This window comes from Hyperoodon ampullatus (genome assembly GCF_949752795.1).
Source record: "Hyperoodon ampullatus genome assembly, chromosome: 5".
Taxonomy (NCBI): domain Eukaryota; kingdom Metazoa; phylum Chordata; class Mammalia; order Artiodactyla; family Ziphiidae; genus Hyperoodon; species Hyperoodon ampullatus.
In genome coordinates this window covers 4,231,199-4,244,656 of record NC_136918.1, presented here as the reverse complement: position 1 = coordinate 4,244,656, position 13,458 = coordinate 4,231,199, and the positions used below count along the sequence as shown (strand labels likewise).

The window sequence follows — 13,458 nt, the reverse complement described above, 5'->3', positions numbered from 1 at the left end:
TTCGTTCGACACTAATTAGGCATCTATAATGTCAGAGTTCTCAGCCCCGAACAAAATCCAGCTTCCCGAGCTTCTTACGGCAAATTTAACTTTCATGGACACACATAAGAAAGGTTACAAAACAACTATCGAGATACATTTTCTTTTTTTACCGAATATATTACAACTCAAGTCAAAAGCTCACAGCCCAAGCAACTCGCGTACGAATCTACAGCAGGTCCATAAGATTAAAATAACCCAGCTTTCCCGAGGAGGAGGGAAACGTCTGGGGGTGGGAGGAGGGGCGGGAGGCGCATCCCGAGGACATCCACCCTCCGCACAAGGAACGGCTCCCTCCCCCTCCTCTCGGGCTGGAGGTGAGCGCGCCCCTTCCCTCCACTACCACGTCCCTACCTTCGCGGCCTGGGATTGCGCCACAACAGCCGACAGGACTTTTGGGGAGGAAAAGAAACGGGGAAGGGCGCGCGCCTCAAACTCGACCTCCCAGCCTCGCGGGGGCGGCCGGCCGCGGCGTTCACCCCGACCCGACGTTCCGGGGATGGACCGGGAGGCCGCGGGGCCGCGCCGCCCGGGGCAGTGGCCGGAGGGTCGCGCGGAACTCCGAGGCAAACGCCCAGGCCCGGCCGAGCGGCCTCCCCGCCCCCTCCGGCTCAGCTCCGGGCCGGCAGACGGCGCCCCGGGGGCTAACTTCGCCGGGGAAGAGGAAGCACCGCGGCAAGTAACAGGCTATGTGGATTCCCGGGGCAAGGAAAGGCTGTTCTGTGCGTCAGCCTGCCGGCACAGCCGTCTCACCTCCCTTCTGCCGAGCCCGGGTGGCCCCAGCTCACCGGAGGAGGGCACCGGGACGCCGCCGCGGCCGCCGCGATGGCCGTTACGGCACGAGGCCTCCGCTCAGCCGCCGCGTAGCTCTGAAGAGAGGGGCGGGGCGCGCGTGTCGGGAGGGCGGGGCTGCAGCGCCGACTGGTTGCGAGGCCGTGGGCGGATCCGCGCGGGCAGGAAACCCCCTCCCTGCCCAATCTGATAGGCTCAGTCTCCCCTTCCACTGACGCGAAAGCCGTCTGCGCCGCGCTGGGATTGGGCGGGCCCCCTTGTCAATCAAGCGCTGTGCTGGGTGTGGAGCGAGCTGAGGCGGCTCCGCGGAGAGGGAGTGAGAACGCAAGAAGCGCCCTGCTTGACCCTGAGTCTTATTGCTTTTGTCTCCCCGGCTGTTCTGGCTTATTACTCTGGGCCTTCCTCCTCAGCGCCACAGGAGACTCTACGGCAGAAATGACTGCTTCCCGAGTTCAGCCCCGACTGCTCTGGGAGCTTCTTTCTGGTTTCTGCACCAGAAGGTCTTGCCAACGGAAGGTTCTTAGGGGCGGGGAGCGAAAAAGAAAAAACAAACAAAAAGGCCTGGAAATGGGGACCTGAGAGAAAAATGTAAGACATATGCTTAATTTGAGCCGCAAACCGAAATAAGCTGAGTCTGAGGGCCTTCAAAGTACCCTGGTTCGTGGGTAGCGTCCCGTCTTGGCTGCGGTAGCCTTGCTGTGAGGGGAACAGTGACCTTGGGTGCCGGGTCTGCCCATTCTTAGCGGCCCAGCCCCAGCCACCAGCCGTCAGTAGGTTGGTTCTCTTCAGACCCGCGCTGCAGCCCCCTATCACCTGCCTCGTTCCTTCCCAGACATCTCTGGGGCTCTGCTTAGGCGATGCCCCCTCAGGGAAGCCTGCTGGGGTGCACAGGTATTTTCCCCATCCTGTTGTTGAAAGGGCCTGTCCATACCCCTACCTGATTGTAAACTCAATTAAGTCAGGAACCATGTCAGTATTCAGTTTTTCCCCAGTGCCTAGCACTTGGTAGATCGTCAGTAAATATTGTTTAAAGCATGAATACATCTTACATTCCCATTTTAAATCCTGGTCCTGACTGTAAATTCCAAGAGTTTACGCTTTTCTGTATTTAACTTCAAAATTATTCGTTTGGGTCCTGATAGAGGAATGTGGTCTTCTTGCCATATATAGGATCACAAGGTCAAGCACAAATCACCCATGGTCCCTTCCTGGCCTCAAGTTGACTGGGGCAAATGGACCACGAAATTCTGGGCAGCTACTCTGTCTATATCCCATAATTAGCATCTAAAGTCAATAATGTTAAGTGAATTTTGGATTTATTCTGAGGGTCTAAATACCTGTGTATATTTTATCATGGCTGATGTGGACTGAATTGTGTTCCCTCTCAAAATTCATTTGTTGAAGCCCTAACCCCCCAATGTGACTGTATTTGGAGATAGGGCCTTTGAAAGGTAGTTAAGGTTAACTGAGGTGATAAGAGTGGGGCCCTAATCCTGTAGGATTAGTGTCTTTATAAGAAGAGACAGTAGGAAGAGACAGCAGAGAGATTGCTTTCTGTCTTCACAACTAGAAGACACAGTGAGAAGACAGCCATGTGCAAACAAGGAAGAGAGCTCTCACGAGAAACTAACCATACTGGCACCCAGATGTCGGACTTCTAGTCTCCAAAACTGTGAGAAATTAAATTGTTGTTTAAGCCACAGTCTGTGGCATTTTGTTATAGCAGCCCAAGCTGTCTAATACAATAGTTTTATTTGTTGATACGTTTTATAAAGTTTATGGATTGAGATATTATTACATTCATTTTTGAAACTATATAAACCATTGTCCAGAGGTTGAAACTAATTCTCCAAAATCACATGGCAAACTGTTAGCTACACCTGGCTCAATTCAATTCTAGTTACATGTGATGGGATTAGGGAGTGTGAATACAAATATAACAGGTAAAATATTCCTTGCCATCGGGTAGCTTATATCACTGCCTTAACTGGGGAAGTTAAACCCAGAAAAAATATGCTGAAGTCATAAGTTTAGATTTTATTTTGTATGGAAATATGTATTTTGAATGGGCCAATGATCTGAACAGACCCTTTGTGAGATTTTGATCCAGATCTATTGACTACTGTGTGCCATCTATTTAAGCAGTAGAAGAAGGAAGGGAGAAAGCTTTTTCATAAAAGGATTTTAGTTCCCTGTAAATATGTGTTTTTCTTTTAATCTTCCTTTAAAAGTTCCCTCATCACCCATTCTAACCAGGAACTCTTAAAAAAAAAAAAGAAAGAAAAGAAAGAGAAGCTAAAAAGATATAAGAAAAAGAGAAGGAATTGAAGAAGAAAAATAAGGAAACAGCAATGAGAGAGGAAAGCATTGGGTGGAAGGGTAGATAGAAAGTCATATATTGCAGTATGGTGTACTCAGAAGGAATGGAGTTCATGATCATAAGGGGTGGGAGTTGTCCCAGAGACCTCCTTTCACACAGTCTGTCTCCCCAGCTTCCAAATATAAACATGCGCTTGGCTTCTTCTTCCTCTCTTTTAGCAGAACTCAAACCAAAAACGGGAATCAGCCCTGCTAATTAGTTATGAGTGGACTAGGAACTAGCCAGGATCAGGCAACAACATTTAGGTCAAAACTTATGACCTATGGACTAGAAATGGGGCCTCGGATACGGGTAGCTAATCTGTCTAGGATAAAAACATGTAGGCAGTTCATTCATCCCAAAGGAAAGAATTTGGGAAGACAAGGAAAGGAAAAATGAGCCTCCATGTCTTAAGACCTTTCCCAGGAAACTATGGAGGGCTTATAGTTAGAAATGCTTAGAACTTGGTGGCACAATGGTTAAGAATCTGCCTGCCAATGCAGGGGACACAGGTTCGAGCCCTGGTCCAGGAAGATCCCATGTGCCGCGGAGCAACTAAGCCCACGCACCACAACTACTGAGCTTGCGCTCTAGAGCCTGCGAGCCACAACTACTGAAGCCCGCACACCTAGAGCCTGTGCTCCGCAACAGGAGAAGCCACCGCAATGAGAAGCCCACACACCGCGAGGAAGAGTAGCCCCCACTCGCGACAACTAGAGAAAGCCTGTGCGCAGCAACGAAGGCCCAACGCAGCCAAAAATAAAATTTAAAAAAAAGAGAGAATGACCTGGTTTAGCATCACTGTAAGGACTATTTAGGACAAAAACAAAAAACTACTAATCAGTAAGAAGAAACTAATCACAGGCTTGACTGTGAAGTATAGAAATTAATGGACCTTGGTAACTAAATTCAATTTCTATACTGAGTATTGTTAGTCTTTTATGGGAATTAATTCAACAAAAATTGATTGAGTCTGCTCTGTGGTAAGCAGTACAATAGATACCAGAGATCTAAAAATCAGTCCTCAACTTAAAGGAGCTCCATTCAATGTCAGAGAATTAGATTTAAACAGATACTTATTTGTATAGTAAATACAGCAATAGATATGTACAGGGGGACATTAGGCCACGGGGTGGGGGGGTTGTGGTCAAGCTAGTCAGGCAAGTAAGTAGGCAAAGAAGAGAGGGTCTTTCCACATAGAGGGGCCTGTGTTAAAAAAAAAAAAAAAGGTATTACACAATAGTAGAATATTGCTAGAGCAGAAGATGACTAAAAGTGTAAACAAGAGTGGGTTATGCAAGTTAAGGGCCTTAGACTTTATCCTATAGGCAATGAGAAGCCATCAAAGGGTTTCCTTACAGTACTTTAAACTGTCATTCTGTTGTTTTCTGGCCTCTACTCTTTCTGATGAGAAGCCAGCTGTAATTCTTACCATTGTTTTCCTGGGTGTCATATATCTTTTCCTCTGGCTGCTTTTAAGATTTTGTTTCTTTATCTTTGTTTATCAGTAGTTACACTATGTTTCCAGGTGTGATTTTCTTTGTATTTATGATGCTGGGGGTTCACTTATTTCCCTGGATCTGCGGATTGCTGGTTATTGTATCTTTTTACCAAATTTGGAAGACTTTTGGCCAGTATTTCTTCAAATCTTTTTTTATGCCCCATTCTCTCTCTTCTTCTGTGACTACACTTACACTTATACTAGACTTCTTACTCCTTAGTACAGGTCATTCCAGGCTCTGTTCATTTTTTTTTTCAAATCTTTTTGTTTCTGTGCTTCAGTTTGGGTAATTTCTATTGAAAGCCAGTAATTCCTGAAAAATCTGAATGTTAACATTTTCCAAAAGCAGAAACACCCTACAAATGACTTTGGGTTCCTTTGGGGTATGTTTGAAGGCATATTAGGAGAACAGAAATCACAAGATATTACAACAGAGAACATAGTATTGGGTGTTGATGGACTGGAAAAGCAAAAAGGGAACACTGAAGCAGCCCAGATATGATAACTATAGAGAGCAGCTACCACCCCTAGGAGTAGTGAAAAAGAGAAATCAAGGTTGGATCATCAGGTCTCAGGAGCTCAGAGGAATGACTTGCTGACCTGTAGCTTATACCCCTGGGAGGATGCTGTGCAACTGGTCCTGCTGCTACAGAGAGGGAGATGATGAGGCTGGGTAGGGAGTGGAGGAGTGCCAAAAGAAGCTTAAGGCCGAGATCAATTGCTGCTTCTGGACCAAAGGGCTCTTGCTTATTGCGGGGGTAAAAATGACAGAAACTGCAAGCACGCAGAAAGGAGGAAGTCCTTTATCCCCTCTGTTTTACAGTCTCCCTCTAATGCCCTTTATTGGTGGAACCTAGTGAGACACCAGCTGAGTCATAGCATCACAGAGGAAAGTTATAGATGGGTGTATCTGAAGTTAAGATAGCTCAATAACAATAGCTTAATAAGCAGTACCATATCAACATTTGTTTGTGCTAAATTAGGAAAAATTTCCCAAATTAGACCCAAATTATTGTTACTCTATGTGGTTTTACAGACTTTTAAGCTCTTTCAGTTTTCTGCTGTACTATGATTACTGTTAGTGTCTTTTTCAGGGGTAAGGAGTACCTTTACTGCAGCTCACACATATACTTACTACATAAACAAGGGCAGGTTTGGAAGAGATCTGCATAACTGAGGATGAGTAGACCCTCCCCCAACATTCTATCTCCCACCATAAGGCAAAAAATGGCATAGACTAAGTAGAGCTGGCAGGAATCCAATCTTTTCCCTACCTCCATTTACTATGCATTGCCTAATGTGGCCTTAGCAAGGGGAAGACCAATTTCTTCTTCTAAGGTAGGACAACCACCACTGCCAGTGAAAAACCAGCTCCTTTCCTTCGTTCCCTCTTTCTTGCCTCAACTCACTCAAGCTACTTTACCAAGCCCAATCACCTCTAGTTTTCTAATGCAAATAGATGACAAAACAGGGCTTGGTATTCAGCATTTCACCTTATAGATTTTTGAATATTGAAGGATTTTTGTTGAACATTTATAGAACATTGGGCATGAACATTTTAGTAATTTTTGAGCTTCAGAACCACAGAATTTCCATCTGAAAGGAGTCATTTCTTCAAGTCTTATGTTCTTTAGTGATAAAAGTTAACATTCTCTACCCTTTTATTATTTATAATAAATAATCATTTTTATAATAAAAATTTCCTGTTATTAATAACAGCAAAGAGACCAGATTCATGATATTCCACATAATTTAGTATATGTTTTTAATTTATTAGACTAGAATAAATTTTTCCACATCTGCATATATTAATTATATAGCACTCTGTCAGTTATACAACACAACATTTACAGATGAACATTAAAATGTCTGTGTACCTATTAATAACTGAACATTAACAAGATAATAATCAGGTATTCATTTAATGGGAGAGTCTAGTATTTCCTGATAATCCTGCCTTCTTAAATTCCTCCAGTAAAGTTTATAGCCAGCAAGGACAAAAACACTAATCATAATGATTACCCCTCCAAAGACATCATAGACACTAGGAAATATATGTAACACTAGAAGCTGCAACACCATGGCTACCACAATCTCCAGATGTTGCACGGTGCTGACCAAAGCTGGATGGAATTTGTCCAAGGCATAATAAACTCCTAAGAAGGCTGCAGTAGAACAAATGCATATAGCAATGAGATAACTCCAGGTTTCTCCATCTAATGGGATGATGGGTTCTTGAAGAACGAACATAGTAGATACTCCCCAGACTGTCCCAGTCCAACCAAAGGTAAACAGTGCAGTCCACATGCTGATCTTCTCCTTAATGGATCTGTATACTATCATGGAAAGAGCAGTGGTCAGTCCAGCCATCACGGTCATAGTGTACCCAAAGGCTTCTTTCCAGGCATTTAACAAAGAATTATCTTCATCAACAATGTTGGGGATCATGACAAGACAAACACCTAAGATGCTGCAAACAACTGTAGCTGTGTCAACATAAGCCATTTTCTCATCTACAAGTAAAAAAGCCAAAATGGCACTGAAGACTGTGGTTGTGGCTCTCCACATAGTGGTCCCATTGCTGGGAGGAACTATTGAAAATGATGTATAAGCACAGGTGATAGAGATGACATTGCATACACCATAAAAGAAGAGTCGCAATCTGTATCCACTGGGTCCAAAGGGGGCTTCCTGGTAGTAACACACAACTAACACAGATAAGACCTGCAAAACAGAACGGATAAAAATCAGTTCTAGAGATGGAACTTTGGAACGATCAGAAACAAGCCTAGTGATAAGAGCTACACATCCATGAGCCAAAGCAGATCCAAACAGCACTATCCACATTTTTCTGGATTGAAAAATATTTTTTTCTGCAAAGCTTTGGAATTGTCCAATCTCATTGGTCATTGGGTCTTCTGTTGGTGGATGTTGAGTATCCATGGTTCCAAAGAAAGTTCTTCCTTTTCTTTTCATTTCACTCAGCAGGCCTTTCTTTGGATTTTCTTCCATAAAATTTCCATAGTCTTCATTGATTTCTTCATATCCATCATCCCCAGGCTGAGGATAATGAGAAGTATATTTCACCATCACTGTGTTTGGGTGTATTTTCACCCGTTTTTTAACTGGATATTTTTTGGAGGGAGAAGTATCCATTTCTTCAGCCAATCAATTCTATTTAAGAAGGAAAAAAAAAGACAAATGTACATATTCATCACTTGAAATATAGTTTTAATTTCTATTATTATCATATGTACCAATTCAATAACAGATAGTAGAGGTTGTAACAGGAGTTTTTTTTTAAAGTAATAGGAAGAGATGATCTGGCAATACGCCTTATCAGATGTATGAAGCCCAATGAAATTGTCTACCCTTTTTTCACTCTCATCTTAAGTCTGCCCCTATGTCTCATTCTGATTTTTCTTTGTCTCATTAAGCTCTATTTTCTTTACATCACAAACAACTGATATTTTTCCATTTGTTCATTCCTCCCTCTCTACGCATCCAATAAGATAAACACAGAAAAATAAACGACAACATAGATCAAACCTTTCCTTCTCATTGGGTCCATTTGTCTGTATTATAAATTATAATGATTAAGTCCAAATTCTTTTGTATAATCACTTCTGTATGATACCCAAACTAGTCTTATATTACAAATTATAGTGATTTTTTTCAATGTTTATTCTGGCTTCCCATGCATTTTCAGATATATGGGATGCAATTGAAATTAGAAAATAAATAAAATGGATTTCATGACATTCATGCATTTTTGCTATATACAGCTTTTCTGATGAGCAACTGGGCAATATGTTTAAAATTTTAACTAAAACTACCCTTTAATTCAGCAATATCACATCTAAGATTTTACCCTAAAGAGATGATCACAAGATGCTTTTTACCTTACGTTTTTTTAAAAAAAGGAAAAAATAAGAGTACATATTTATATTTGTTGATATAATATAAAAAGTATAACATAGAGGAATTATGGAAAGAGACAGGAAGCTAATAATCATTGGGGTGGGACAGGAAACGAATGGAAGGAAACATTTTTACTGTATACTTTTTTTTTTTTTTTTTTTTTTTTTTTTTTTTTTTTTTTTTTCTGTACGTGGGCCTCTCACTGCTGTGGCCTCTCCCGTTGCGGAGCACAGGCTCCGGACACACACAGGCTCCGCGGCCATGGCTCGCGGGCCCAGCCGCTCCGCGGCATGTGGGACCTTCCGGGATCGGGGCACGAACCCGTGTCCCCTGCATCGGCAGGCGGACTCTCAACCACTGCGCCACCAGGGAAGCCCTACTGTATACTTTTTAATATATTTTTGAATCATGGTAATTGTTTAAAATTAAATTACAAACTAAAAAGAAAAGTTCATCTGTTATTGAGAAAAAGAGAGCATACAAAAAGGTGGGGAAAATGTATGAGTAGGAGAGTTCATTGTAGCTTACCAGAATGACCCTCGATACCATGCTATGCAGCCATTAAAAATGACAATGCAGATCTTTACTGTCATAGAAAGATGTCCATGACATATAAAGGATCTGCCATAGTGCTGGCATATAGTAAACTCTCAATGAATATTAATAAATTCAGCTTCCTTTCACCTATAATTAACTCTTTTGAAACACTGGGTGTCTTCTACAATGTTATTCTTTCTTTGAGACCTGTATTTGTTCACTTAGTTCTCTTTAGTTCTTTCCCCTCTCCCCAAGAACAATTTCCTATTTCCTTCCCAATGATTTCTCCCCTCCCCTCTAAAACATAAAAATTTTTTAAAAGGAAACCTTTTTATTTTTTGTCTTCATAATATATTCCCGGTTCCTTGCCAAAAACTCACCAGTTCTAGGATCTTAAACCATGGTCCAGAAATCAAATCCTATTTTGTTCTTTAACACCATCTGGGTAAACCAACTGTTCCTATTTACTCCTTTCTCTTCTAAATGACACCACCTTCAGTTGGAAGAGTCATTTTAAAAAACACCACCTGTGCCTCCAAGCCCTTCAGTTCCTAGCGTGGACCTCCCACTTGCAGTCCTTCATGCATATTGCTATCAGGCTAATCTGGATGTTCTCTTTTTTCAACTTTTATTAGGATATTTCCACTTCAAATCATGACTTTAGCTTCAATAATCACAAACTGAATTAACAGTCTTGATCTCCCGAATAGATTTTCCTTCCCTAAATTCCTCACTTATGTTTGAAATACCACCATCTTTCTAGTTCCCCAAGCTAGAAACCAAAGAATACTCAATTATCCTTTCTGCCATCACACTCCATTTGGTCATCAATCTTATTGTTTTTGTCTTTGAAATATTTCTCAGATTTTTCCTTTCTCCTCCAATTCCATTTTACCTTTGTGATTCTGGATCAGGTTTTTATGAATTCCCATCTAGAATATTGCAACAGCATCCTGACTAGCCGTCTTGAATCCCAGTCCTTCTCCCCTAAAATCCAACTATATTATACCACTGTCACATTAATGCCTTTAACAGATTCAAAACAAAACAAAAAACTTCCCTCAAGCTTTCCATTCAAGAACCTACAAGCTTTCCTACCAACGTCATTGGTCTCAACTCCTCTGCCTAACTCTCAAGACCCTGACTAGTCTAACCCCTATCGATGCTTAGCTCCTTAACAAACATACTTTGCTCTGATCAGTCCGGTGTTCTCCCTGTCCTGACTCCCCACATGTACATGTTTCTCTAAGCTTTTATTCTCACTAGCTTCCCCTCTGTGCCCACTTTCTAAATACTGCTCGTCTTTTAAAAAGGAGGCCCAGTCCAAATCCTGCCTTTTAGAAACAAGCCTTCTCTGACCACTCTAGCCACTTATTTTTTTCTTCTTCGTTTAACATCTGCAGTAGTTCTTCTAATTTTTGTAATCTCATCATTTTGTTATTTAGTTGTCTCAATCAGTGGAATTTTGTCTCCAACCCAAATTTGCTGTTAAATCTCTTTTCCTTGCTAGTCAGCAAATATCTTAATGATACCTCAGTTAGATCCCATAACTTCCCACTTGCTTAAAATTGTTAAAGTTGTGTCTTATATCCTTTCAAAGCCTTCCCCTTCCCACTGCAAGCCAGATTTGTAGCCCCAGGAGCACAAATAGGGGAAGGACGTATTCTGTTGTTTTACTCCTCCCTTTCCCTCCTTTTGGAGTCCTTGGGAGGGCAGTATGGTCTACCTCTGGGACACCTCCTCCATCTCTCTAGGCTCCAGCTCCCCTGGTGTATTGGCACAGGGAGGAAGGAAAAGGAAAGGACACATATCTCATACACTGGCTGCTGTTGTGTGATGGCTTTTTGATATATAAACTTGGCTAGGCTGAACTACACTCTCTAGTTATTTAATCAAACACTAATATAAGTGCTGCTGTGAAGGTTTTTGCAGATGTGATAGAAGTCCCTAATCAGTTGACTTTAAGTTAATAAAGAAAGACTATCCTGTGTGGGCCTGACCTAATCAAGTAAGCTTCCAAAAACGGATTAGGCTTTCCATGAGTTCAGAGATTCCAAACAATTCATGCCATTGGGGTTCTAGCCTGCTCATGACCTTCCTTTCCTTACTACCTGTGGACAAGAAGCTTTGGCCTTTACTCATGGGTTCCAACATGCTCCTGATCTTTTCTTTCTGACTGCCTGCCCTACAGACTACAAACTTCCTTATCCAGCCACCACAGTTAACATTAGCCAATTCCTTGTAATAAATCTCCTATTGGTTCTGTGTCTCAGGTTGAACCCTGACTCTAATACATGGTGAAATTCTCTCTTTGATTATTGTCTTTGTTTCTGTGCTGATAGGCCATTGATACTCTGTAGGTTGCAGGCATCCAAATGCAGGCTATCTTACAGTAAGTTCTGTAGAGCCTCCCCAGTGCACAAATTGCTGATGTGGGAGAGTCTCCTGCCCTGGGGCTATGGCCCACAGGTTTTGTTTTTTTTTTTATTTTTATTTATTTATTTATTTTTGGCTGTGTTGGGTCTTCATTTCTGTGCTAGGGCTTTCTCTAGTTGCAGCGAGCAGGGGCCACTCTTCATCGCGGTGCGCGGGCCTTTCACTGTCGCGGCCTCTCTTGTTGCGGAGCACAAGCTCCAGATGCGCAGGCTCAGTAGTTGTGGCTCATGGGCCTAGTTGCTCCGCGGCATGTGGGATCTTCCCAGACCAGGGCTCGAACCCGTGTCCCCTGCATTGGCAGGCAGATTCTCAACCACTGTGCCACCAGGGAAGCCCGGCCCACAGGTTTTTGCTGTTTGGGTCCTCTTTCCGGTGGGCAGTTCTCTTGGTTAGGCACCAAAAGTATTCACTTGACCCCAGGAAAGTCACATATCCTTACCACTCCAGTGAGTATATAGGCCACTCACCACTTCCCCCTTCTCTCCAATTTTCTCTTTCCTCGAGCAAGCAAAGAGCAAATGAAAATGTGCTGTCTAAGCAGACTTCCAATTGGAGAACGATAAAGCACACCCAATCGTTGTAAATAATGATCTGGTAACTTTCACCCTCAGTTGGCTTTAAGGAGGAACATCCCTCTCCCCTCCCCATTAGGAAAAAGCACAACATTCTTCTTAGACCAAGGACCCACAATAGATAATATGATCCCCTTGACAGACTGCATTTTCTAAAGAGAGTCACTAGTCTACTATCTCCCATACTACATGTCTGGTTTTTTTAAATGTGAGTTTGACATTATTAAATAGAGAGGTAGGGTCTATATTCCCTCCCATTAAAAGTAGCCCTGCTTTTGTGACTGTTTCAACAAATAGAGTATGGTAAAAGTGACCTATTTTGACTTCTGAGGCTAGGACATAAAAGGAAATATAGCTATTCCTTCCTAGCTGCAATATTTGTGCTTGGAGCTCTGAGCCACCAAGTAAGCAGTCTGACTGCTCTGAAGTCACCATGCTGTGAGGAAGCTCAAACTAGCCCATGTAGAGAAACCACATGGAGAAGTCCTGAGACCACCTGAAGAGACAGAAATTCCTGGGAAGCCCCCAGCTGATCCAGCCCCCTGCTGTTCGAACTTCAGCCACCCATCTGTCTTCAAGTATATAAGAGACCCTGAGTCAGGATTGCCCTGCCAAGTCCTTTCCAAATTCCTGATCTATAGAAACCATGACAGATAATAAAATGATTTTTGTCATTTTAAGCCACTAAGCTTTGGAGTGATTTGTTACCTGCAATAGATAACTGGAACACCCTATTTCCCTCCCCAGTATTTTAAGGAATCAGAAGGAGGAGTGGTCTTAGCGACAGTTAAAGTAAAAGGCCTCTTATATTTGGACCAAAATGATTGGCTTTTGAAACTGGGATATTTTGTCCCCCTTTGTGAGATCCTGGATTCTAATTCTGAGGTAAGAGGAAACTTTCTTTTTTCATTGAAGTATAGTTGATTTAGAATGTTCTTTTAGCTTCTGGTGTACAGCAAAGTGGTTCTGTTATATATATGTGTGTACGTATACATACACACACATATATATAACTGAATCACTTTGATTGTTATATATATGTGTGTGTGGTGGTGTGTGTGTATATATATATATATATATATATATATATATATATATATATATATATAAAGAGGAAAGTTTTAGTCAACATACTGTTAGGTATAAATTAATGTATTTAATCCTAGTCCAACTGTATACTTTAAACTGTTATTTGAACTGTGTCATCTTTGTTCATTTCTCTCAGGGAATTAGTCTATAACGGATATATTCCAGGTATTTCTCAACACCATTAATATTATATTGTATAAGGATTCCCTTGA

At 42.2% G+C, this 13,458-nt stretch overlaps 1 protein-coding gene across 1 annotated transcript; it reads right to left on the bottom strand.

Moving 5' to 3' along the window:
- Window positions 1-6,608: 6,608 nt before the first annotated feature.
- SLC35G2 (solute carrier family 35 member G2) lies at window positions 6,609-7,847 on the bottom strand (the record flags this gene model as incomplete). The annotated part of the gene is made up of 1 exon (XM_079704291.1): window positions 6,609-7,847. One exon carries the CDS (start codon window positions 7,845-7,847, stop codon window positions 6,609-6,611), a length of 1,239 nt encoding a protein of 412 aa, XP_079560417.1.
- Between the last annotated feature and the right edge of the window lie 5,611 nt (window positions 7,848-13,458).